Raw genomic sequence first — 24,017 nt, forward strand, 5'->3', positions numbered from 1 at the left:
TGAAACACACCCCAGACCCAGTTGTCGCCTTTTTAGAGTAGCACGTGCAGTAGCTCTAGCAAAGTGCTCAATCTGGGTAAGAAATTACCAAAGTAGTTGAGTAGCCCAAGGAATAGTCGCAGCACCGTCACATTCTGAGGCCTGGATGCATTTTTGATGGTCTTGGTTTTCAAATCAGTAGGCCTGATGCCATCAGCAGCAATTTTCCTCCCCAGGAATTCAACTTCAGGTGCCATGAAGACACACTTCGAACGTTTCAGCCTGAGTCCCACTTTGTCCAGACGATGTAGGACTTCTTCAAGATTGTTCACATGTTCAATGACCTGTGACCAGAATGTCATCTTGAAACATGACAGTTCTAGGAATGGACTTCAGTAGACGCTCCATAGTCCTGTGAAATATGGCTGCAGCCGAACGAATTGCAAAAGGACACCTGTTGTTGACAAATAGTCCTTTATGGGTGTTTATGCAGGTGAGTTTCTTCAAAGTGTCGACAAGCTCCTGTGTCATATAGGCTGACGTCAGATCCAGTTTAATAAATGATTTTCCACCAGCTAGCATGGCGAACAGGTCATCAGCCTTCGGTAATGGGTACTGATCCCGTTTAGAAAATCGGTTAATCGTAACCTTGTAGTCTCCACAAATCCTGACAGTGCCATCACTCTTCAACACAGGAACAATAGGTCTGGTCCACTCGTTAAACTCGACCGGTGATATGACCCCTTCACGTTGGAGTCTGTCAATCTCAATTTCAACCTTCTCCCTCATAGAGAACAGACCGAGCTTTATAATAGACAGACCTTGCATCAGAATCCAGGTGAACCTGCACCTTGGCTCCAGTAAAATTACCAATGCCCAGTTCAAACAAAGAAGGAAACTTCTTCAACACTTGAGCACACGAAGTGTCATCCACTGATGACAATGCTTTGATATCATTCCAATTCCACTTGATTTTCTCGAGCCAATTCCTGCTGAACAGCGTTGGACCATTACCTGGGACGATCCATAACGGTAGATCATGAACCACACCGTCATATGACACCTTGACTACTGCACTGCCAATCATCGGTGTGAGTTCCTTAGTGTAAGTACGCAACTTGGTACTTACTGATCTCAGCTTAGGCTTCACAGCCTCAGTGTCCCACAGCTTGTCGAATGTCCTTTGGCTCATTATCATCTGACTCGCATTCATGTCAAACTCCATTGATACAGGCACGCCATTCAGCTTCACATTAACGATTATCGGCTGGCTCTTTCCCAAGAACGAATACAGACCACACACTTCCTCCTCAGGTTGTGTATCCGGGCCAGCACTGGACTGGTCATCATCAGCAATGTGATGAGCGGCAGCTCGCTTGCTCAGTTGTGGGCACATTCTCTGAAGGTACCCCACTTTCAAACAGCTATTACAGAAGTACTGTTTAAACCGACACTGATGAGGCTGGTGATTGCCCCCACAACGCCAACAATGTGAAATGGATTCGGACCAGTTGGCGGACTTTGAGCAGCTACAGGGTTCACATAAGCAGTCGAGTAGGTCCTGCCATAAGCAGCTCTGCCAAAGGACGACACAATCTTGTTTGCAGTACTTGCTGTGGAGTTCCGACTCTTCAGTGATATCCGCTTCAAATTATCATCAGTCGTCATGCATGCCTGGGCAGTCGTGATGGCCTTGCTCAAATCCAGCTTCTCTTCGGCCAATAACTTCCGAAGAATCGCATCATGGTTGATGCCTATCACGAAGAAATCTCGCAGCATGTCTTCCAACATGTTCCCGAACTTACACGGCTCAGCAAGACGTCATAGGTCGGCAACAAATCCTGACACATCCTGGCCCTCAGCACGAACATGCGAGTAGAAGTGAAAGCGTGAGATGATGATCCCCTCTTTTGGCTTAAGATGGTCACGCACCAAAGCACACAAATCCCCATATATTTTGTCCGTTGGGCGTAAAGGCAAGAGGCCATAGATTTTTGGACCACAAACGGTGAGGAAAACCACGCTGTGCCGAACTGCGTCAGCCTCTCCCTCCACAAAATACTGATCCAAGCGATCGATAAAATCCGCCCAATCCTCGCCATCCACAAGTCTCTCCAGAATTCCAATAGTGCCCATTTTACATGCGAAGCTTCTTAAGTTACCTCGTCGCCAAATGTAATGAATGTAATGACTCAAAAGACTTGTTATTGTAAACTGCCTCAGGTGTAAACCTGATCCAACTTTATTTGCGCTCAAAGTAACCCGCATGACATGGTACCCGCTCTTATATACCATTGACCGTGCATGTGCGCGTACAGCCCAATGACCTCCGACAGTGGTGCCCCCTGATGTCTGGTGACCCAAGCATAAATACATAACAATCTTTGTGTTTGTAATATTCTTTTTTCAAGGTGTCATGTTTTACGGGTTCTGATCATTATTTTCTTCATGCAAAAGGTTTTGGGATTGCAGTGTGCTTAAATGTTGGATTTTTAAAACAAAGTGTACTAACATAAGTGCACCAAAAGTTCCAGTGAGCCAAGTATTGATGTTGTTTCTCTAATGACTGAAAACAATAATCAATTCACTAGCCTATCTTAGTAACTAATAAACATCGGACACCCTAAGGGCTAGAATTTCGGTTGTCAGCGAAAACGGTAGTTTTACGCCAAAATTACCGTTTTCGCTGCACTACCGTTTTTAGACCTAAATTTCAGCCTTTACTTCTGCGCATCGGTAAATTCGGCATTGCACGAGGATTTGCGGTGCAAACCGCGAGTTTCGGCAACTTTAGTCCGGGGCCAGTAGCGCTGCGCGAGAGACCTTGGGAGGGGTGGAAAAAAACAAACAAAAAAAATAGCAAAAAACATTCACAAAACCTTTGCCTACTAAATCGCTGAAAAATAATTTTAAAATAAAAACTTTAATTTACCTTTTTTGCAGGTCTTCATACTTGCCAGTGCTGGCAGCGCTGCACCGCAGGCTTGACTCTGTCAGTATTCTGGGCGTGGTGGAGAGTGCCGAAATTACGCCGATAACGCAATCTGCGGCATTGCATGTCGGCGCACCTCTCCCCGGCGGTACGTGGAAGCGCTGCCGCAGAAAGGTGCCCGAAGATCCCGCCAACCGGGTTTTCGCCGCGGAGGGTCAAATCGCGGCAAAAACCCGGTCGCAAAACCGGCAAAATTCTAGCCCATTGTGTTGGCAAGTCGTTGGTCCTGAGCATTCAGCAGGGGTTGTCTGGCGTTGGCCCTCAGATGTGAACGTGGGGAGATAAAATCTGGATAGAGACACGCACAGACAGTCGGGTTCTTAGACAGAATGCTGCAAGGGCAGCACAACCCGAGAACAGGACTGGAGGATGTTTTAAGTCCAGATGAATTAGATACATGATGCTGATGAAATATGGTTTAGTGTTGGCCGGACATATTTTAAGGCAACTAGGGAGGACTGTAAGGAAAGGGTTAATCTTTATATTGTAGTAATACTAGCTTTTGCCTGTTAGTCTCCATTAGAAGAATGCAAGTGTAATCATAAGACAGACTTTATTTTATTATAGATGCAGTGAAACGCAATGGCCAGTTTAGACAGTAAACTTAATTAAAAGACATTCCAGCCAGAGAGCTTTCATTAATAACAAGTTATTGCATAGACATAAAACAGGCAGAGAAGCTTTCTTTCTTCGCTCAAGTCTTGAAAGATACAAGACTTGCCTGAGAAAGCTAGGGAGTGTAACAAGTTAAGGAGTTACGGGTCTGTGTGCTGCAAGGACAGAACTGTCAAATCAGTGTTGAATGATGGCTGTGCATTCGGTAATGCTACAGAACATCCAAATTGTCAAGTACAAGTGGTGGAAAAGGTTATAAAGAGTGGGTGTTGGAACGGATACTTTGGAATTCGAAGGTCTGGCCAACCAAGTACACCGAGCTCGGAATTCAAACGTGTTTTGAATTTCCTGTCTAAAACTCATTGTAAGTGTTGCTGTTAAGTGTATATTTAATTATCATCAATAATAGTTATTATTGTTTGCTTAATAACTCTGTGAAAGTCTGACAATCAATGCTGTGAACCCTATTATTTCGAGGAGTACCTTAAAGTAAGAACACCCATCCTCTCACAGTCCGATGGGTGTTCCAAGTGGAGCTGCACGATCTTCTGGAGCACTCTTATTTTTGTCAAGTTTGACTGCAAATTCCTGCTCTCCCTATAGAACTGGCTATTTGAGGGTTTAATCGGTAATATTGTAAAGCGGCAATCAGTGGAAATATTTTGCAATGATACATAATGGGTTGACCGATGGGCGGTGGCACAAGGGTTGTCATCAGCTTGGGAGAATGTTACCAATGGGGCCTGTTTTGGGATATATTTTGTTTAATATAGTCATAAATGATCTGTGGCTAGGAGTCAGAAGCACAATGGCTACATTTGCAGATGATACAAAGCTTACAAAGATGGTAGCCTCCAAAGCTGAACAAGATAAGCTCTAGAACGATTTAAATATATTTGGGAATTGGATAGACAAGTGGCAGATAAAATTCAATGTACTTCACATGGAGACAAAATCTAGGAAGGGACTATTACTTGAATGGAAAGAAGAAAATGTGCATGGAAATGAAAGGAATCTGGCGGGTCTGGTTGACAATAAATAGATGCTATCGCAACAATGCTCGGTGGCAGTAAGTAAAGCAAATCTGATGTTCGGATTTATTAAAAGATCAATATTGAGCCGCAATAGTGAGGTAATCTTGACACTTTACAAATCATTGGTGCGACCACACTTGGAATACTGTATACAGATCTGGTTGCCTCATTACGCAAAGGATACAGAAGAGAGAAACCGGAATGATTGAGGGGATGGATTTTGAGGAATGATTGTGTAAGTTAGGCATGTTCTCATCAGAAAGGAGAAGGCTGAGCGGTGATGTGATTGCTATTTTTAGGACTCTAAAGGGATGAGATAATGTAGACCATAACAAGCTGTTTCACCTTGTGTACACCTTGCGCTTGAAGGGGGCTAAATTCTAAATTAATCTGTGGAAAGATTACTTCAGTGAGCAAAGAGATACGTCAATGGGACAGGCTCCCTAAGGAGACGGTGGAAGCAGATAGTGTTGATTCATTCAAATTAAAATTAGATTGATTTCTTTCAGGAAATATTTTGCGATACAGTCATTTGGGACATGACATCTGTTAAGTGTAGCATGCATAGGAGGAGCAGGTGATTTTAGATCTATTTTTCCCAAAGCTTTCCACCATTGCAGTTTCATTACCTCCTGATTAATCGATGGAAATTGACGGCCATGATTAGTCAACAAATCCATTATCATATCACGAAACTCCCAAAATGATAGCGGGTGAATTAGATGATCGAGAAATTCCTATGTATTCTGGAGATGCTGCTTAACTATAGAGTTCCTCCAATATCTGGGGCTCAATTTTCCCCAGTGATTTAGAAACATAGAAACATAGAAAATAGGTGCAGCAGTAGGCCATTCGGCCCTTCAAACCTGCACCACCATTCAATATGATCATGGCTGATCATGCAACTTCAGTACCCCATTCCTGCTTTCTCTCCATACCCTTTGATCCCTTTAGCCTCCCTTTTGAATATATCTAACGAACTGGCCTCAACAACTTTCTGTGGTAGAGAATTCCACAGGTTCACAATTCTCTTAGTGAAAACATTTCTCCTCATCTCGGTCCTAGATGGCTTACCTCTTATCCTTAGACTGTGACCCCTGGTTCTGGACTTCCCCAACATCGGGAACATTCTTCCTGCATCTAACCTGTCCAATCCCGTCAGAATTTTATATGTTTGTATGAGATTTTGCGCTTTTTTTTGGCGCACGCCGTTTTTTTTGGCCTAAATTTAAAAATTTAAGTTTCCCCAAAGATTGTGCGCCAGTGTAACTCAGTTCTGATTTTTTTTTTAGGTTAGTTTTTTGTTTTACGTCATGGGGGCATAACCTGATGTCTGCGCCAGTTTTTCACATTTATGCGAGTTTGGACAACTTACATTTCTCCTCGGATGATACGTGACCACTTCCAAAAAACCTTCCGAGCACTTAAGAAAAACCAGCGCATATCAAAAAATCAACGCAGAACGGTGCCATTGTTTTTGGACGAAGTTTTAGAGGGAGTCAAGAACACATTAAATATGCATCATCAAGCTTAATTTTTTCCAACTGAAAATGCAGAAAATGGAAGTTTCATGAAAGTCTTTAATTTTTGATTTTTTTTTTTAAAATGCCATGTCACCCCCTAACGTCTCCAAACTGGGCTCGAGGGGGTCAGAGCGTCGGCCGGCAGAATCGGTCCCTGGCCCGGACACGGGCTCTGCCTCAAAAGCTGCCCGGGGGTGGGGGTGGTGTGGAAGCCGAACTGAAGGGATGAGAACCCTTACACTATGCAACCAGCAGCATCAAATGAAGCCGAGGGGGGTGGGGGGTTTCCCTATTGCGTATGCTCAGACCTGGGGTTTTGTCCATATTAGAGCATCAACCTTGGGGAGAGAGGCAAGAAAGAAGCTTGTCCTGCCTGCTGCTTTGAGCTTCTTGCAAAGGTACAATTTAATCATGGGGGCAATACTGACAATGCCATATCTCGTGAAAGTCTTCTGCATGATGGTGCTGCGGAGGAGACAATTGATTCGATGTCCTTTCCCCTTTGTTGTGTGCCACCTTCCTCTGCAAAGATGAAAATATGATTTTTTAGAGAGGGTGTCTTTCTGCTGGGTGGGGTATATACAGATGGTCACATTTACAATTACAATTCCAGTGAATAAATGAAAATATTACTTACACTAACTACTTGACCAAGGTCCAGCCACTTCTTTTTGCACTGGCCTCCAGACCTCTGGGTGATCACCATTGCACAGTAATTTTCTGCAGGTTGGTTCCAGCTTTTCTTCCATTTCTTTTCGTGAAACTTTTATGTGACCTCTGCTGGTTTCCAGCTCGTGCCATCTGGCCTTAATTACAGTAACCAGTGCCTCCACTTCATCCTGTCAGAAATTCTTGGTCCTTGAGCCGTGTTGCATCTTGTATTGCAGCTCCAATTTTGCCAATGAGAATTTAAGTTCTCACACACAACTGGCTCTTTAAAAATGGCTGAATGCAGACGGGGAGCTGTACTGCGCATGCGCGCCCATAGCAATCAACTCAAAAACGTCCGTTTTTTCTGCGCAGGAGGGGGGGGGCATCTTTTTTTCGGCGCAGACATTAGGCTCCACCCACCGAAGCTAAAGGTCAGGCTGCGTGACGCCAATTTCAAAAAATAGAACGGGGAAACTTGCTCTTATTTCTTTTGAGTAGTAGGGGCCAAAGAAAAACGGGCGTAACTCTGGCAATACGCCAGAAAACGGCATTGGGGAAAATTGAGCCCGTGGGTCTTTTGTGATGTTTTTGGTTTAAACATGTTTGCCTATTTTTACTTAAGGTATACAACCCATACATCATATCTGGTGCCTGGAACTAAAAAGCAATGGATTAGCTGGATAGTATAAATGTTGTGCCAACTTTGATTGCTGTTGAGGCTGGGACTGTCATAATGCTGGAGATGCAATCCTCTCCCAACCACCTTCTAGCTTTGGAACTGAAGGATTTGGGAGCTGAGCCTCAGCTGGCATTGTCTGCAGCCACAGCTATCTGGATGGAAGTTGCATACACATGCACTTCTTTATGGGGTGAGACTATTTAAAAAATGCTTTGTCTGGCTGCTCAAGTTGCTGAAGAGTAGATTGTTTCCCCTCCCCACACCAACTGGATCCCATTGATTTGGGAGAGACATCATGTGATATGCATGTGAGGTCAAATAATAGAGCACACACGCTCAGCTTGAAACTGGAGAATCGCTGCGGAAATGTATGATTAGTGGCACTGAGTTTTGGATGGAGCTCAAAGCATTTCAAGTGCAACACATGGAGTGCGGTGGTTTAAGTACTGCTTCACTGATGTTAGTGGTGTTATAACGTTGCTGTTGTATAAGAACAATTTAGAAATCTGTGGGTTTGCCTCGCCCACAGTTGTTTTGCTCCTGTAGAGAAAGATCCTTTCCCTGTCGTATCCTCAGGCTGTCCAGCTAAAATTCATGACTCATGTATGTATTCATGGCAAAGACCTGTGTCCACGGTACTGTTTCTCAGTGCAATCATATGTTGCATCATGGGGTCAGCACTCTTGATAGAATCATAGAATGAATCATAGACCAGAAGGAGCGGACCTTAGCGGGAGTGGAGCAGCATAAATAGCGCGGCGCAAGGAGGTTCGAGACCAGAAACATAGAAAATAGGTGCAGGAGTAGGCCATTCGGCCCTTCGAGCCTGCACCACCATTCAATGAGTTCATGGCTGAACATGCAACTTCAGTACCCCATTCCTGCTTTCTCGCCATACCTCTTGATCCCCCTAGTAGTAAGAACTACATCTAACTCCTTTTTGAATATATTTAATGAATTGGCCTCAACAACTTTCTGTGGTAGAGAATTCCACAGGTTCACCACTCTCTGGATGAAGAAGTTTCTCCTCATCTCAGCCCTAAATGGCTTACCCCTTATCCTTAGACTGTGATCCCCGGTTCTGGACTTGCCCAACATTGGGAACATTCTTCCTGCATCTAACCTGTCTAAACCCGTCAGAATTTTAAACGTTTCTATGAGGTCCCCTCTCATTCTTCTGAACTCCAGTGAATACAAGCCCAGTTGATCCAGTCTTTCTTGATATGTCAGTCCCGCCATCCCGGGAATAAGTCTGGTAAACCTTCGCTGCACTCTCTCAATAGCAAGAATGTCCTTCCTCAAGTTAGGAGATCAAAACTGTACACAATACTCCAGGTGTGGCCTCACCAAGGCCCTGTAGTGACACCTCCCTTCCCCTGTACTCAAATCCCCTCGCTATGAAGGCCAACATGCCAGAAGGAGCAGATCTAAGTGGGAATGGAGCAGGGAGCAACTCAATGTTGGCAGAATTTGAAAGTGAAATCAGAGTAAGCAAACCTAAAGTAACATCAGCACAAGGGAAGGAGTTGATTAGTGAGTAGCTGGTGAGTGTTTTTTTCAGTTTTAAATTTATTTCTGCCAAGTCAGTTAATGGTCTATTAAATAGAGGTATGGCAGGGCACCTCAGTCCCATTGGACCCTTCCCGTGACCTGGACAACCACATGTGTAGGAAGTGTGGTCAGCTGGAGGAGCTCGAGCTCCAGGTCTTGGAGCTTGAGCCGTAGCTGGCGTCACTGCGGTGCATCCGTGAGGCTGAGAGCTTCATGGGTAGCACATTTCAGGAGCTGGTCACTCCGCAGAGCAGGAGTGGGTAACCACCAGACAGAAAAGGAAGGTAGTGCAGGAGTCCCCTGAGTGCATCTCACCCTCTAACTGGTATTCGGTGAAGGCGATGGTTTCTCTGGGGAGTCCAGCCAGAGCCAAGTCCACGGCACCACAGGTATAGGGGGAGGGCGGGTGGCGGGGGGAAGGGAGGAGGAAGATTGGGAAAGCAATAGTGATAGGGGATTCAATAGTTAGGGGAACAGACAGTTGTTTCTGCGGCCGCAGACATGATTCCAGAATGGTATGATGCCTCCCTGGTGCCAGGGTCAAGGGTGGCACTGAGCGGCAGCAGAACATTCTGAGGTGGGAGGGTGAATAGCCAGAGGTCGTGGTCCACATCGGTATCAATGACATAGATAGCAAGAGGGATGAGGTCCTGCAGGCAGATTTTAGGAAGCTCGGAAAGAGATTAAAAAACAGGACCTCAAAGGTAGTAATCTCCAGATTGTTGCTGGTGCCTCATGCTAGTGAGTTTAGAAATGGGAGGATAGAGTGTGGCTGGTGAGATAGTGCAGGAGGGAGGGCTTTAGATTCATGAGACATTGGAACCGGTTCTAGGGGAGGTGGTACTTGTACAGGCCGGGCGGGTTGCACCTCAACAGAACCGGACCAATATCCTCACAGGCAGGTTTGCTAGTGCTGTTGGGGAGGGTTTAAACTAATCTGGTGGGGGGGCTGGGGGGTGCGGGGGCACCAGGATGTAGCATTAGAAATGAGAAACATGATGCACAAAAAAGTGGGAGATACAGATAGCACTAGAGTAAGAGATATTACAATATTGGTAGGGTCAGGCTAAGAGAGAATAGAAGTAGTTCCAACTTAGGTTTACAGTGCACGTATGTAAACGCACGAAGTGTGGTAAACAAGGTTGGTGAGCTGCAGGCGCAAATAGCCATATGGGAATATGATAACAGAGATCTGGCTCAAAAAAGGGCAGGATTGGGTAATAAGTATTCCTGGGTATAAGATATTCAGCAAAGATAGGGAAGGAAACAAAAGGAGGTGGGGTGGCAGTGTTGATTAAGGAGAATATTACAGTGCTGGAGAGAGAGGATGTCTTGGAGGGGTCAAGGACAGCAGCTATTTAGTTAGAGTTAAGAAACAATTGAGGTGCCATGACACTACCAGGTGTATTCTATAGGCCACCAACTAGTGGGAAGGATACAGAGGAGCAAATTTGTAGGGAATTACAGAAAGGAGCAAGAACTATAAAGTAGTGATAATGGGGGACTTCAATTATCCTAATATAGACTGGGGTAGTAAAGGGCAGAGAGGGAAGAATTTCTAAAGTGTGTTCAGGAGAACTTTCTTGATCAGTACGTTTCCAGCCCAATGAGGAAGGAGGCATTGCTGGACCTGGTTCTGGGAAATGAGGTGGGTCAGTTGGATCAAGTTTCAGTAGGGGAACATTTACAGAACATTGATCATAGTATCACAAAGTTTAGGTTAGCTATGGGAAAAGACAGGGAGCAATCTGGAGTCAAAGTGCTGGATTTTCGGCTTTGCTGATTTCGGGGCGGTAATGGCGGTGGGGCGGTAAAGTTTGTGCCCGGGAACAGTTTGCACCTCAGTCAGCAATATTGGGCTGCTGGACCCTGAGTGTGGGGCGGAGCGCTAAGGGAAGCGGTGCACACCTCTCTTAGGGCGCTAGGCCAGCTGAGCATGGGAAAATCCTCGGAGTGCTCTGAGAGAGGCGTGGTGAGAACAAAAACAGGAAAAAAAAACCACCAAAAACATTCCCAATCCATAGCCCACAGCACAACAACATAAATTGCAACAAAAAAAAAGAAAAAACAAACACACTTATCTGAGATGGACATTACGTACCTCTGCAGCCGGTATAGGTTGGGCCGCCTGTTTTTTTCAGGCGGTCACAGCAGTGCGGCTGCGGGGCGTATGGGTCGGGCGGGAGTCCAAAAGCGAGCCAGTGTCGCAACCAGGCGCATTGCACACCTGCTCAACTCTTCCGGGCGGTACTGCTCCGCACCCCCGTAAAACCGGCCCCGGAACCTTGGCGGGGCACTGGAGGCTGGCCTCCCGCATAGAAGAACTCACCGCCGCCATTGCCGTCCCTCCGGGGCAAAAACAGGAGGATATCAGCAGAAAATCCAGCCCATAATACTTTATTGGAGCAGGGCCAATTTCAGTGGGTTGAGAATGGACTTAGCCCAGGTAAATTGGAATCAAAGATTGTCAGGCAAAACTGTAATTGAACAATGGGCTGCCTTCAAAGAGGAGAATGGTTCGGCTACAGTCGAGGTACATTCCTACGAGGGAAAGGTAGGGCAACCAAAACCAGACCTCCCTGGATGACGAAAGAGATACGAAAGTAAGATAAAAGCAGAAAAAGGTGTATGACAAATGTCAGGTTGTAAATACAATTGAAAGCCAGGCTGAATACAGAAAGTTCAGATGGGAAGTGAAAAAGGAAATAAAAGGGGCAAAAAGAAACCGTGAGAATAGACTGGCAGCTAATATAAAAGGGAATCCAAAAGTCTTCTACAGGTGTATAAATAGTAAACTGGTAGTAAGAGGAGGGTGGGGCCGAATAGGGACCTAAAAGGAGACCTATGCATGGAGGCAGAGGGCATGGCAGAGGTACGAAATGAGTACTTTGCATCTACCTTTACCAAGGAAGACAATGCTGCCAAAGTCATAGTGAAAGATGAGGTAGTTGAGATATTGGATGGGATCAAAATTGGTAAAGATGAGGTAATAGAAAGACTGGCTCTACTTAAAGTAGATAAGTCACCAGGACCAGATGGGATGCATCCTACGATGCTGAGGGAAGTAAAGGTGGAAATCACAGAGGAACTGGCCATAATCTTCCAATCCTCCTTGGACATGGGGGTTGTGCCAGAGAACTGGAAAATTGCAAATGTTATACCCTTGTTCAAAAACGGGTGCAAGGATAAACCCAGCAACTGCAGGTCAGTCAGCTTAATCTCAGCGGTGAGGAAGCTTTTAGAAACGATCGCCTGGGCCAAAATGAACAGTCACTTGCACAAGTGTAGATTAATTAAGGGAAGCCAGCACAGATTTGTTAAAAGTAAATCGTGTTTAACGAACTTGATTTCATTTTTTGATGAGGCAACAGAGAGGATTGATGAGAGGGTTGATATGGTGTACATGGATTTCCAAAAGGCGTTTGATAAAGGGCCACATAATAGGCTTGCCAGCAAAGTTAAAGCCCATGGAATAAAAGGGACAGTGGCTCAGTGACAGGAAACAGAGAGTAGTGGTGAACAGTTGTTTTTCAGACTGAAGGAAGGTATACAGTGGTGTTCCCCAGGGGTCGGTTCTAGGACCACTGCTTTTCTTAATATATATTACTATACTTCATTGGCTATAAAGCGCTTTGAGATGTGAAAGGTCTTTTTTTAATGATTTTGACTTAGGTGTGCAGAGCACTATTTCAAAATTTGCAAAAACTTGGAACAGTGAGGTGGATAGAGATAGACTTTAAGAAGTCTGGTTGAATGGGCAGCCACGTGGCAGATGAAGTTTAATACAGAAAAGTGCGAAGTAATACATCGTGGTAGGAAGAAAGGGGAGAGGCAATATAAACTAAAGGGTACAATTCTAAAGGGGGTGCAGGAACAGAGAAACCTGGGAGTATATGTGCACAAATTGTTGAAGGTGGCAGGGCAGGTTGAAAAGAGGTTAAAAAGCATAAGGATCCTGGACTTTATAAATAGAGGCATAGAGAGCAAAAGCAAGGAAGTTATGACAAACCTTTTTAAAGTTTCGGCCTCAACTGGAGTATTGTGTCCAATTCTGGGCACTGCACTTTAGGTAGGATGTGAAGGCCTTAGAGAGGGTGCAGAAAAGATTTACTATAATGGTTGCAGAGATGAGGAACTTCAGGTACGTGGATAGACTAGAGAAACGGAGGTTCTTCTCCTTAGAGCAGAGAAGGTTGAGAGGAAATTTGTTAGAGGTGTTCAAAATCATGAGGGATCGAGACAGAGTAGACAGAGAGAAACTGTTGCCATTGGCGGAAGGGTCGAGAACCAGAGGACACAGATTGAAGGTGATTGGCAGAAGATCCAAAGGCAACATGAGGAAAAACCTTTTTATGCAGCGAGTGGTTAGGATCTGCCTGAAAGGGAGGTGGAAGCAGATTCAATCGTGGCTTTCAAAAGGGAACCTGAAGGAAAAAACTTTGCAGGCAAAGGGCGGGGGAGCGGGACTAGTTGAAGTGCTCTTGCAGAGAGCCGGCATGGGTTCAATGGGCAGAATGGCCTACTGTGCTGTAACCATTCTATGATGCAGCACTGAAGCAGGCCATTCGACCCATCATGCCTGTGCAGGCTGTATGGTAGTGCTATCCAGCTAGTCCCACTCCCCCACTCTTTCCCCACAGCCCTGCAATTTTTTTCCTTCAAGCATTTATCCAATTCCTTTTTGAAAGTTACTACTGAAACTGCTTCCAGCACCCTTTCAGGTCGTGCATTCCGGATCACAACTCATGTAAAAAAAAAAATGATTCCTCATGTCGCTTCTGGTTCTTTTGCCAATCGCCTAAAACCTGAGTCCTCTGGTTACCAACATTTCTGCCACAAACAGTTTCTCCTTTTACAATTTTCATTTTCTTTTATAAATATTTGCTAATTTTATAGTGAGTTGAAAGTTCTATCATATTTACAAGCACACAAACAATGATGGGCAGGAAAAGACCCACTGATCGATTCAGCCTGTTCCACACACTGGGAGTGGAAATTCCGTTGTCTAACGCCTCAGTTAGCGGCCAGGAGGAGCGTTAAAACGAGCCTAATAGCTAAGCGACCAGGCGCGCAGCTTTTTGCGCCCGGACAGAAAATTCCGTTGAGGGATAATTGGAGCGCGATACGCTAGTGTCTGGCTGCTGTCTATCAGTTCGATCATGACGTCAGTTGGGTGCAACGCCCGCGCTAGCGTCCTGCTTGCTAAATGCGGCCGGGATACCTTATTTAGCGACCGCCACTAATCACATCTGAAAAAACAGTCGGTACAGGCTTGCAGAGTCGTTAACTGGTAGCTACTTAAAGGGATAAGGAAGCACTTACCCCGGAGGTCACAGTCAGTGCAACGTTTACACATAGCATGGTGCATGTGTAAACGTTGCACGAGTTTGCAGCGGCAGATAGACATAACAATACAGCTTGAAAACAAGTGATTTTGAAAACTCTAAAGTGTGCGTTACTATGCCGAGCCTTTAAGACTTGGCTTTTCCCGGGATTTCAAATCGGACTTTGGAGCATGCGCAGTGGATTCCAGAATTTAACACGAGCGTTTTCTTTAGCGCCCCCAGCCCCATCACGTGTGTAACGGCTGATTTAGCGCCCCGTCAGCTCTTGGCCCGATTCTAATTTCTCGACGGTAGGCGCAAACCTTTTCAAGACACTGTACTTACCGCTCCGCCTGGATTAATGCCTCAAAATGGATGGAAACGAATTTCCACCCCCTTGTGTATCACAACATCTACATGCTTCACCCCACCCAAAAACCTTGTAATCTCCCAGGGGAGGTAAAAAAAAAAACAGGTAAATACGAGCCCAATTTTTTTTTGAGGGGGTGGAATCTGGAAAATTCCTCTCTGACCCCCCCGTCCCCCAAGCGATCGAAACAAGTCCAGGAGATCACCCTGGCCCTGAATTCCTTGAAGTACCTAACTTTGTAAGAGGTGCTCTCTGCCTGAGCCAGAAACAGGTCCAGCTCTTACTTGGAGGAATTCAATGATTCGGCGTCTACCACACAAAATAGGGGTATGGTAGCATAGTGGTTATATTACTTGACTAGTAATCCAGAGGCCTGGACTAATGATCCAGTGACATGAGTTCAATTCTCACCACGGCAGCTGAGAAATTTAAAGTAAATTAAATAAATCTGGAATAAAAAGTGACCAATAAAATGGTGACCATGAAGCTGTTACATAGATTGTCATAAAAACCCATCTGATTCACTAATATTTTTTAGGGAAAGAAATCAAACCTCCTTACCCGGTCTGGCCTGCATGTATCTCCAGACTCACAGCAATGTGGTTCAAGAAGGCGGCTCACCGCCTTCTCAGGGACAACTGGGGATGGGCAATAAATGCTAGCCTTGCCAGCGACGTCCACATTCCATAAACGAATAAAAAGAAAGAACCATCTTCTGACATCTAACCTAGATCTGGCCTTTTGCAACTTAAATTTGTGACCCTTGGTCCTCCCTAACCTATTTTATTGGAACAAGTCGTCAAATTGAACACATTCTATTCTCTTCATCATCATATAAATCTTGATCAGATCATCTCTAAAGTAATGTCCCATCTCTTTTAGACTATCTTGATAACTAAGATGCTGTACATTGGAAATTAATCTGGTAGCCCTGCTCTGCAGCCTTTTCAATTCCTCAATATCACCCACCATCTGAGGAGACCAAAACTGGATATAGTATTTCAACTGAGGCCTGACCAAGGTCTTGTACAAGGACAAAATAGTACACTTTGTGTTATGGCCAATTGTCCTATAAATGAACCTGAACACCGCTTCACGGCATTGCTAATGAACCTTTAGAGATCTGTGCCCTAGAACACCCAGATCTCTTTCTTTCTCCAACTTCTTCAATGCTTTTCCTTGAAGGTTGCATGTTGCATGTGAGCGTTCACCCTACCCACATGCATAACATTGGAATGTAGGAGATGACCATTTAGCCCCTCGAGCCTGCTCTGCCATTCAATGAGATCATGACTAATCTGTGACCTATATAACACTGCACTTTTCCAAATTAAACATAATTTGTCAGTCACGAGCCCAATCCCCCAACATATCAAAATGCACCTGAAGCAGTCAAGCACTGTCAACAGTCTTAACACTTGGACATATCTTAGTATCATCTGCAAATCTGCAGATTGTGCCCACAACACCCACATCTGGATCATTAATAAAAATAATAAAGAGCAACTGTCCTAACGCCGATCCCTGCCGGACACCACTGGTGACCGATCTCTGTACAGATCCAAATCCATCTATAACTGCTTTCTGCCTACGCTCTTCCAGACAGTTCTCAATCCAGCTTAATTTATTACCACTAATACCAAAGGCTCCATTCTTGTAGAGCAGCCTCTTGTGTTGCACTTTGTCAAAGGGATATGGTGAGAAAGCAGGAATGGGGTACTGAAGTTGCATGTTCAGCCATGAACTCATTGAATGGCGGTACAGGCTAGAAGGGCCGAATGGCCTACTCCTGCACCTATTTTCTATGTTTCTATGTTTCTAAAAGAAATTGTCAATTTGTTCAACATTACTTATTACGATCATTTTTTTTTGCAGGTTTGCAAAGATTGAAATCAGTTCATCAGAACCAATTGTTCCATTCAGGGAGACTATCATTCGACCACCAAAGGTGGACATGGTAAATGAAGACATGGGCACACAGCATAAGGTTGCTGTCATTCACCAAAAGAAGGACGACCAGAGTAAATATCCTGAAGGTGTCAATGTGGATTCTGATGGACTTGTGACCTTGAATACGCCCAATAAGTTGTCCACTCTCAGCGTGAGAGCCATGCCACTTCCTGAACCAGTGACACAGCTACTTGAAGAAAACAGTGATCTGATTCGTATTATAGAACAGTTCAACGTATCAGTAAAAGAAGGGAGAGAAGCTCTGGAAATCAATCTGACGACCCTTGAGGCTATCCAGAAGTTTAAGCAAAAGCTAGAGGAGAACTTTGTAGGCCGGAAATGGAGAAATGCAGTGAACCAAATTTCCTCATTTGGACCACGCCGTTATGGTCCAAATATTTTACTAAATGGTTTAGAAAGCTATCATAGGCCATCTATGTGGCAGTGTCTTGACAAAACCAGTAAGGATTCGGGAACATACAAGGATTTTGACAACAGTATAATCAGTGGATTTCAGTTAGCTACCCTTTCAGGTCCTGTGTGTGAAGAACCTCTTATGGGTGTTTGCTTCATTTTAGAAAAATGGGACATGTGCAGAGTACAGCAACTTCTTCAAACGCACAACCGATCTTCCATTGAGGGGCAAGCAACAAAGACTGAGGAGTCACAGCAGCAGATAACCTCAAAAGAAAATAGCCTTTCTGAAATTGAGCCTGTATTAGAAAGCCCAGCAGGACAAGATGGTCAGATTGAGAGCAGTCGGACTCCAGCTGAGATTGTAGCAGATGGCAAGTGTATCTCTGAAGTGGTGCTTACAGATTGCTATGGTCCTTTCTCAGGCCAGCTCATTGCCACAATGAAGGAAGCTTGTCGTTTTGCATTCCAGACAAGGCCTCAGCGGCTAATGGCAGCGATGTACACGTGTGAGATTATGGCAACTGCAGAAGTACTAGGTAAGAATTGTAAGAAACCGTTATCTCTTTTCCAAGAAAACTTGTCAACTGATCGAAATAGCATGTGCGTCCCCTTGCCAAGAGTTTGGTGTTTTTGCAATGCAGCTGACATCTAAACTGCCTTTTGCTGTAAATCTATAAATAGCAAGCAGAAATATTGATGGTGTATAACACACAAACGGTTATTATGTCTAGTTACAGTGTAGACAGTCCTTTAATCTGCGGTGTGTATCAAGCCCGACATGTCTTTTATTGTTCCGTGATGTATCTCTGATTTTTTTTCTGTTTTCTTTCCCTTAATTGTACCTGGGCATTCTGCTGCAATTATCCTGTCTTGAAAAACAAGATTTACCCATGAGCAAGTGAATAATTAAACAATTACATACAAATAATAGAATGTTTTTCAGCTAGTTCCTCAAGTGGACAAAATAACAAACGGTCACAAATGTCAGAATTGAACTTTGCCACCTTTAGCAGTTATTGATGTCAACGTGCTTACATTGAAGACATTTGGGCCTTTGTAAATGTTATTTTTTCGATGTGCACTTTCTGCCTTTCAGGAATATCACCCTGTCTATTCTGAAATTTTGCCTTTTGCTTTAATGAGATTTGCAAAAGCATACACTTTATGGGATTTCTAACTGCCACCTGATTCAAAATGAAGTGGACTTTTATATCCCAGAAAAGAGTTCCCGGGACTGGATTTTAGGCTTTTCTGTTTTCCGAGGCGGGAAAGTTAGTGGCCGGGAATAGTTTGCGCTGTAGTGAGGAAGTTTGGGCATCTGGGCCCTGCGTCAGGGGGCACAGCGCGAAGGGAGGCGTTGGACAACTTTCAAGGCGCAAGGACGGGAAACTCGTAAACTAAAGTGCCGGGCCGTGTGCATCCGAGAGAGGCCTGGGGAGGTGTGGGGAGGGGGGAACCTTAAAAAAACACATCGCCCACGCCACCACAACACAAATCGCTAAAAAATTTAAAATAACAAACACTCGCACTTACCTTTACAGCACTTTACCTTCCTCACCGCCGCCGGCATGGCTGGACCGCTCTGAGGCGGTCATTGCGAGGCACGATTCCGGGCGTACGGGTCGGGCTCGAGTCAAAACTCGGACAGTGTCCCAACCAGAGGCGTTGCTCACCCGACGTAGCTCTTCCTGGCGGTGCTGCTCAGCGCTGCCGCTAAACCCGACCCGAGGATCGCGACCGGACACAGGAGACCTCACCGCCCCATTTCACGCCGCTCCGGGGCGGAACCCAGAGCGCAAAGGACCGGAAAATCCAGCCCCAAAGATTTTGAAAACTCGCCACTCGGATTCAAAAAGGAATTGTCAGTCAAACTGAACCAATCACAAAGTCTGTATATATTTAAAAAGCATAGCCTGCATCTTCCTCTCGAGCCTGTTGTCGAGGAGACGATAACGATAAACTTTGCATCATAAGCCTTGGCTTTGGTTGGCAGTTAAATGCGCTCAGCACAGTGACTGAATGTTAAAAATGGACAGGCACCAAACCAAATCCGAGACAAATATATCATTGTTACTTCTCATTACATCTGCCATTTGTTTATATGAAGAACTCCAAAATAACAATTGCTTATAAAAACAGATTTATTTTTATATTGTGGTAAAGAAAACACTGGGGACCAATCAGAAAAAAACCACGCCTCACTATTTCTGGGAAGACCTCTTACAGACCTCTCTAAATTCTTCCATGAGAGATGTACACCTGCATTTTCACACGCCATGCTCCCCTCCTCTGATTCAAAGGCAATCTATGTCGAGAATCATAGAATGTATTTAACTCATCGTGCCTGTACCAACACTTCCACTGGAACTGATTTCATTTCCCCATCCTTTCCGTGTATCCTTTTGTATTCTTCCTTTTTGAGTACTTATACAATGATGTTACAATCTCTACCTTAATATCCACTCCAAGAAAAGCATTGCAGTTCACTGTCTGAAAACACATTCTGCTACCTTCCCCTTTTCTGGCGACTATTCTGAGGCTGTGTACCCTTTTACCAAACAAGTAAAGCAAGCAACAGATTCAAATGGTGCACACACGCAATGAGAGAACAGTATGCCCTCCATTACTGATCCACACAACAGATCGCCTGATTCACAAACCAACCCAAAATCTTGATATTGCAGATATTAGCAATCAAACGCTTAACTCATTCATATGAAATCCTTATGCTTGCTATTTCAAGGGAGGTGGTAACTGGGTTAACACCCCCATTACAATAGCAAGCAAAAATAATTTTGTATGAATGTCTTGAGGATTCAAACACTAGCCAGGTGTAATTTCAAGGCCTAAGTGAATCCATGGGCGGGTCAGCATGTCAGCACCAGTGACTGCCAAAGATTTGAAATATTGTGCAGTGTGCTGTAATGCATACGCGATCACTGACACACACAATCATTGAATGAAGTACTCACTGTCTAAATTCAGTGCTACTTGCCAGAGTTGGCTTGGGCTCACTTGTAAGCAATCACTGAGCCATGTTTCCTGCATTATTCAGAACAAGATAGATAAGTGCATAAATCCAGCCATTCCTAATCGACTGTCGCTGAAACAGACATAACTGGTGCCAAGGGAGCTCCATGGTACAGACGACTCCATGACTTTACTCCAAACTGGTTATTCATCAGCATTAGATGACACCTGCACTGACCATTACCTCGCAAAAGCAATCCATGAATGTATCTTTAGATTAACCCACCTCTGCTTGAATAAGCATGGTGCCTATCCACAACATTTTGTTTAGAAGATCTCCCTTCAGGCATTGTAGCTCCCTCAAAGAAAATGAGGAGGATGTGGTCCCCTTGCTCAGGCAGTGTACCAGGCAACCATAGGACATTACTGCATGACGGTTTCAATTCCCTAAACAAGTCTATCGGTGACTTGGAAGAACCAATAAGAACCATGATCCCCGTCATAATGCAATAGCCTAGTATCCCATAACCACTGGAGAGCCATGGATACTCTTAAGAATGTCCCCCTTCTACCAATAAGAGATTGGAAATAAGATTTCCCCCAAGAGGAGTGCGGTGGGAGAGACGCTGACAAGTTGCATTGTTGGACCAAAGCCTAAATACATAGAAACATAGAAAATAGGTGCAGGAGTAGGCCATTCGGCCCTTCGAGCCTGCACCGCCATTCAATGAGTTCATGGCTGAACATGCAACTTCAGTACCCCATTCCTGCTTTCTCGCCATACCCCTTGACCCCCCCTATTAGTAAGGACTACATCTAACTCCTTTTTGAATATATTTAGTGAATTGGCCTCAACAACTTTCTGTGGTAGAGAATTCCACAGGTTCACCATTCTCTGGGTGAAGAAGTTTCTCATCTCGGTCCTAAATGGTTTACCCCTTATCCTTAGACTGTGACCCCTGGTTCTACAGACGGGTTTGTCACGAGAGTTGCTCAAGGCCTCAATGTACTCTTGCCTTTTGATGTAATACTTTATTTAGAGAATCTTTAAATAATCTTTTCATTTTTATGTATTGTTTTAATAATTGATATTTACATTTTACAGAGACACCACTGCTAATAAATTTAAGATGTACAGGCAACGGGGACACTGGGCTGGATTTTAGATCTAAGTGGGGATTGTGGGGGCTGTAGTGGGCAGCAAACCGTCCAGCCTCCCACAGCTTAAGTCCCGAGAGATTTTAACACCCGGGCCTCATTTAAATGATCCAACTCAAACTCCTGCCGGAACCCTGTGGGAATCATTACCTCCTGGGCCACAAGAAACCTTAAAAACTTTAACTTACTGGGCCTCTTCTGGCCATGAATCTGCTGGTAGTTTCACTGGGCATCGCTACTGCGATTAGCAGTTAAAATCGCGTTGGGGTCCAAATGATGTCAGGTGTGTGGGATGGGGGGGTTGGAGGGGGAGGGTGGGTAGGGGGCAGGGTTAAAATCGTCCCTACTAACCTGACCTTTTATGATCTTGTCACCAGCTAACACTGCATTTGCACTGTCAAATGGAATGAGTCTGGTTAACAGGAAATTACATGGAGTTTCCTTGCTTCGACTGCAAAAAAAGCAGCAACAGTATTGGTAGTGCAGTGGCTGACACGAGCTCGTAGGCTGGTAGAGAATTGAACATCCAGCTGTAACAACAGCCTGACTTTATATAGTGTCTTTAACATAGTAAATCATCCCGGGATAATCAAACAAAAACTGTCACCAAGTCAAAGAAGGAGATATTAGGACAGGCGACCAAAAGCTTGGTCAAAGAGGTAGGCTTTAAAGGAGGAGGGGGAGAAGCGGAGAAGTTTAGGAAGGGAATTTCAGAGTTTGGGGCCTAGAAGGCTGATTTCACAGCCGTCAATGTTGCAGCAATGGAAGTGGGAGTTGCACAAGAGGGCAGAGTTGGATGAATGCACAGCTGGAGGAGGGGTGGATGGAGGTTACAGAGGGGAAAGACCATGGAGTGATGTAATCATGAGGTTGAGTTAGAAGGTTGGAACTGCAGATCCAAACTTCAATAAAGTGAATTTTCTCACCTTTCTTGGGCAAGTTTTAAAGTTCTCAACTAGGCTGATCGAAACTAGACTGTCTGTTCCAGGGAGAGGAGAAATTGGCAGAACCATTTTAACTCCTTGGAATGAATTTCCTGACTGTAAGTAGCAGTTGTAATAATTGATTCAGATTGAGAGTCAGATTTAAAACTGCTTTCTCCCTTTAAAAACATAATACATAATCAGAAGACTTAAGTGTTTATTTGATGGGTTTTTCTCCATAATATAGAAAGCTTATATAGTGACTGCTTATGCACTGTAAATAAAGTTATATTTCGCGAGCGTGTGTTTTAATATGAGTTTCTTTTGTGCTTTCATAGGTCGGGTCTATGCAGTCCTTTCGAAGCGGGCAGGCCGGGTGTTACTGGAAGAGATGAAGGAAGGGACAGAAATGTTCATTATCAAGGCCGTTTTGCCAGTCGCAGAAAGCTTCGGTTTTGCGGATGAAATCAGGAAGCGGACAAGTGGCCTAGCCAGCCCGCAGCTGGTGTTCAGTCACTGGGAGGTAAAAACACAAATAGTCCCATGTGGTATGAGTTTATAATGTCCTGCTGCGATACTAGAGTTTTGGAGATATATATCTGACAGAAATAATACACAGTATGACTTTTAAAAATTCCTAGTATTGAAGAATGAATCTTATCATTAATGCGCTCTTTTAAATTCAAGGAATTGAAAGAAAGAAAGACGTACTTATATACCGCTTTCATGACCTCAGGATGTCCCAAAGCACTTCCCACCCAATGAAGTACATTTGCAATGTTATAATGTAGAAAACATGGCAGCCAATTTGCACATAGCAAGGTCCCACAAACAGCAATGTGATAATGACCAGATAATCTTTTTTAGTGAGGTTAATTGGGGGATAATTATTGGTTAGGACGCTGGGAAGAACTCTTCTTTGAAATAGTGCCATGGGATCTTTTACTTCCACCTGAGAGGGCAAACGTTGGTTTAACGTCTCATCCGAAAGATGCCACCTCCGACAGTGCAGCACTCTCTCAGCACTGCACTGGAGTGTCAGCCTAGATTTATGTGCTCAAGTCTCTGGAGTGGGACTTGAACTCACAACCTTCTGACTCAGAGGTGAGAGTGCTACCCACTGAGCCCCGGCTGACTTCTTGAGAACACGTACTTTTCGTTAAACAATGAATGTTGATGGCATCATTTGGGCAATTGGTTTAGAGGAGGTAATGATTCAAACCATGTAAGGAGCTGATTTGTTATGCACAATCAAAATTGCAAATTGTTGATTGAAGTTATTGGAGCACTTTGGAGTTAATGATTTTATTTTGCTATGATTAATCAAGCTCCAGTCACTCTTGAAAACCACTTTTCATGAGAGCCTCAATAGCCAGTTTAAAAGGACCTGTCAGAATATGCCTTTGTCACAGAAATTGCCATAGAAGTGGATAATGGCAATTTGAGAGATAATCGAGAATTCCCAAATTTTGATCTTGTTTATTTGACACAGCAATGCCCAGGCTTGGGAATGAAAACAAGCAGAGTACAATAACTCAAATTTATAAGTAGATTTACAGATACTCCCAGCGCAGCGCTAGGTACTGCATCTTAGTGCTATGGTACTGGACTAGAAACCTGGGTGTTGAGAGTTTGAATCCCACCATGGGGAACTGTTGTAAAAACCCAACTGATGCACTGCTTTTGTGAAGAAAATGAGCCTGCCACCTATGAGTGAATCCAGTCCTACATTTACATCTTAATGTCCTCTGAAGTGACCTAGCGAGACACTTAGTTATTTTTTTTAATTGCTACAGAAGACCCACCGTCACCTTCTCGGGGGACAGCTAGACAAATGGGCAATCAATATATAAAGTAAAAGTTGGATCATTGCATGCCCAC

At 44.4% G+C, this 24,017-nt stretch overlaps 1 protein-coding gene across 3 annotated transcripts in view; it reads left to right on the forward strand.

Moving 5' to 3' along the window:
* The window catches only part of efl1 (elongation factor like GTPase 1), a 372,345-nt gene that overhangs the window by 288,672 nt on the left and 59,656 nt on the right, over positions 1-24,017 (forward strand). For all 3 annotated transcript variants that reach the window (XM_070858673.1, XM_070858675.1, XM_070858674.1), the window contains exons 18-19: positions 16,594-17,621; positions 22,475-22,659. In XM_070858673.1, the coding sequence (XP_070714774.1) occupies positions 16,594-17,621; positions 22,475-22,659 (1,213 nt within the window). The remainder of the gene's footprint in view (positions 1-16,593; positions 17,622-22,474; positions 22,660-24,017) is intronic.

The sequence above is a fragment of the Pristiophorus japonicus genome, chromosome 17, assembly GCF_044704955.1.
Source record: "Pristiophorus japonicus isolate sPriJap1 chromosome 17, sPriJap1.hap1, whole genome shotgun sequence".
NCBI classification, from domain to species: Eukaryota; Metazoa; Chordata; class Chondrichthyes; family Pristiophoridae; genus Pristiophorus; species Pristiophorus japonicus.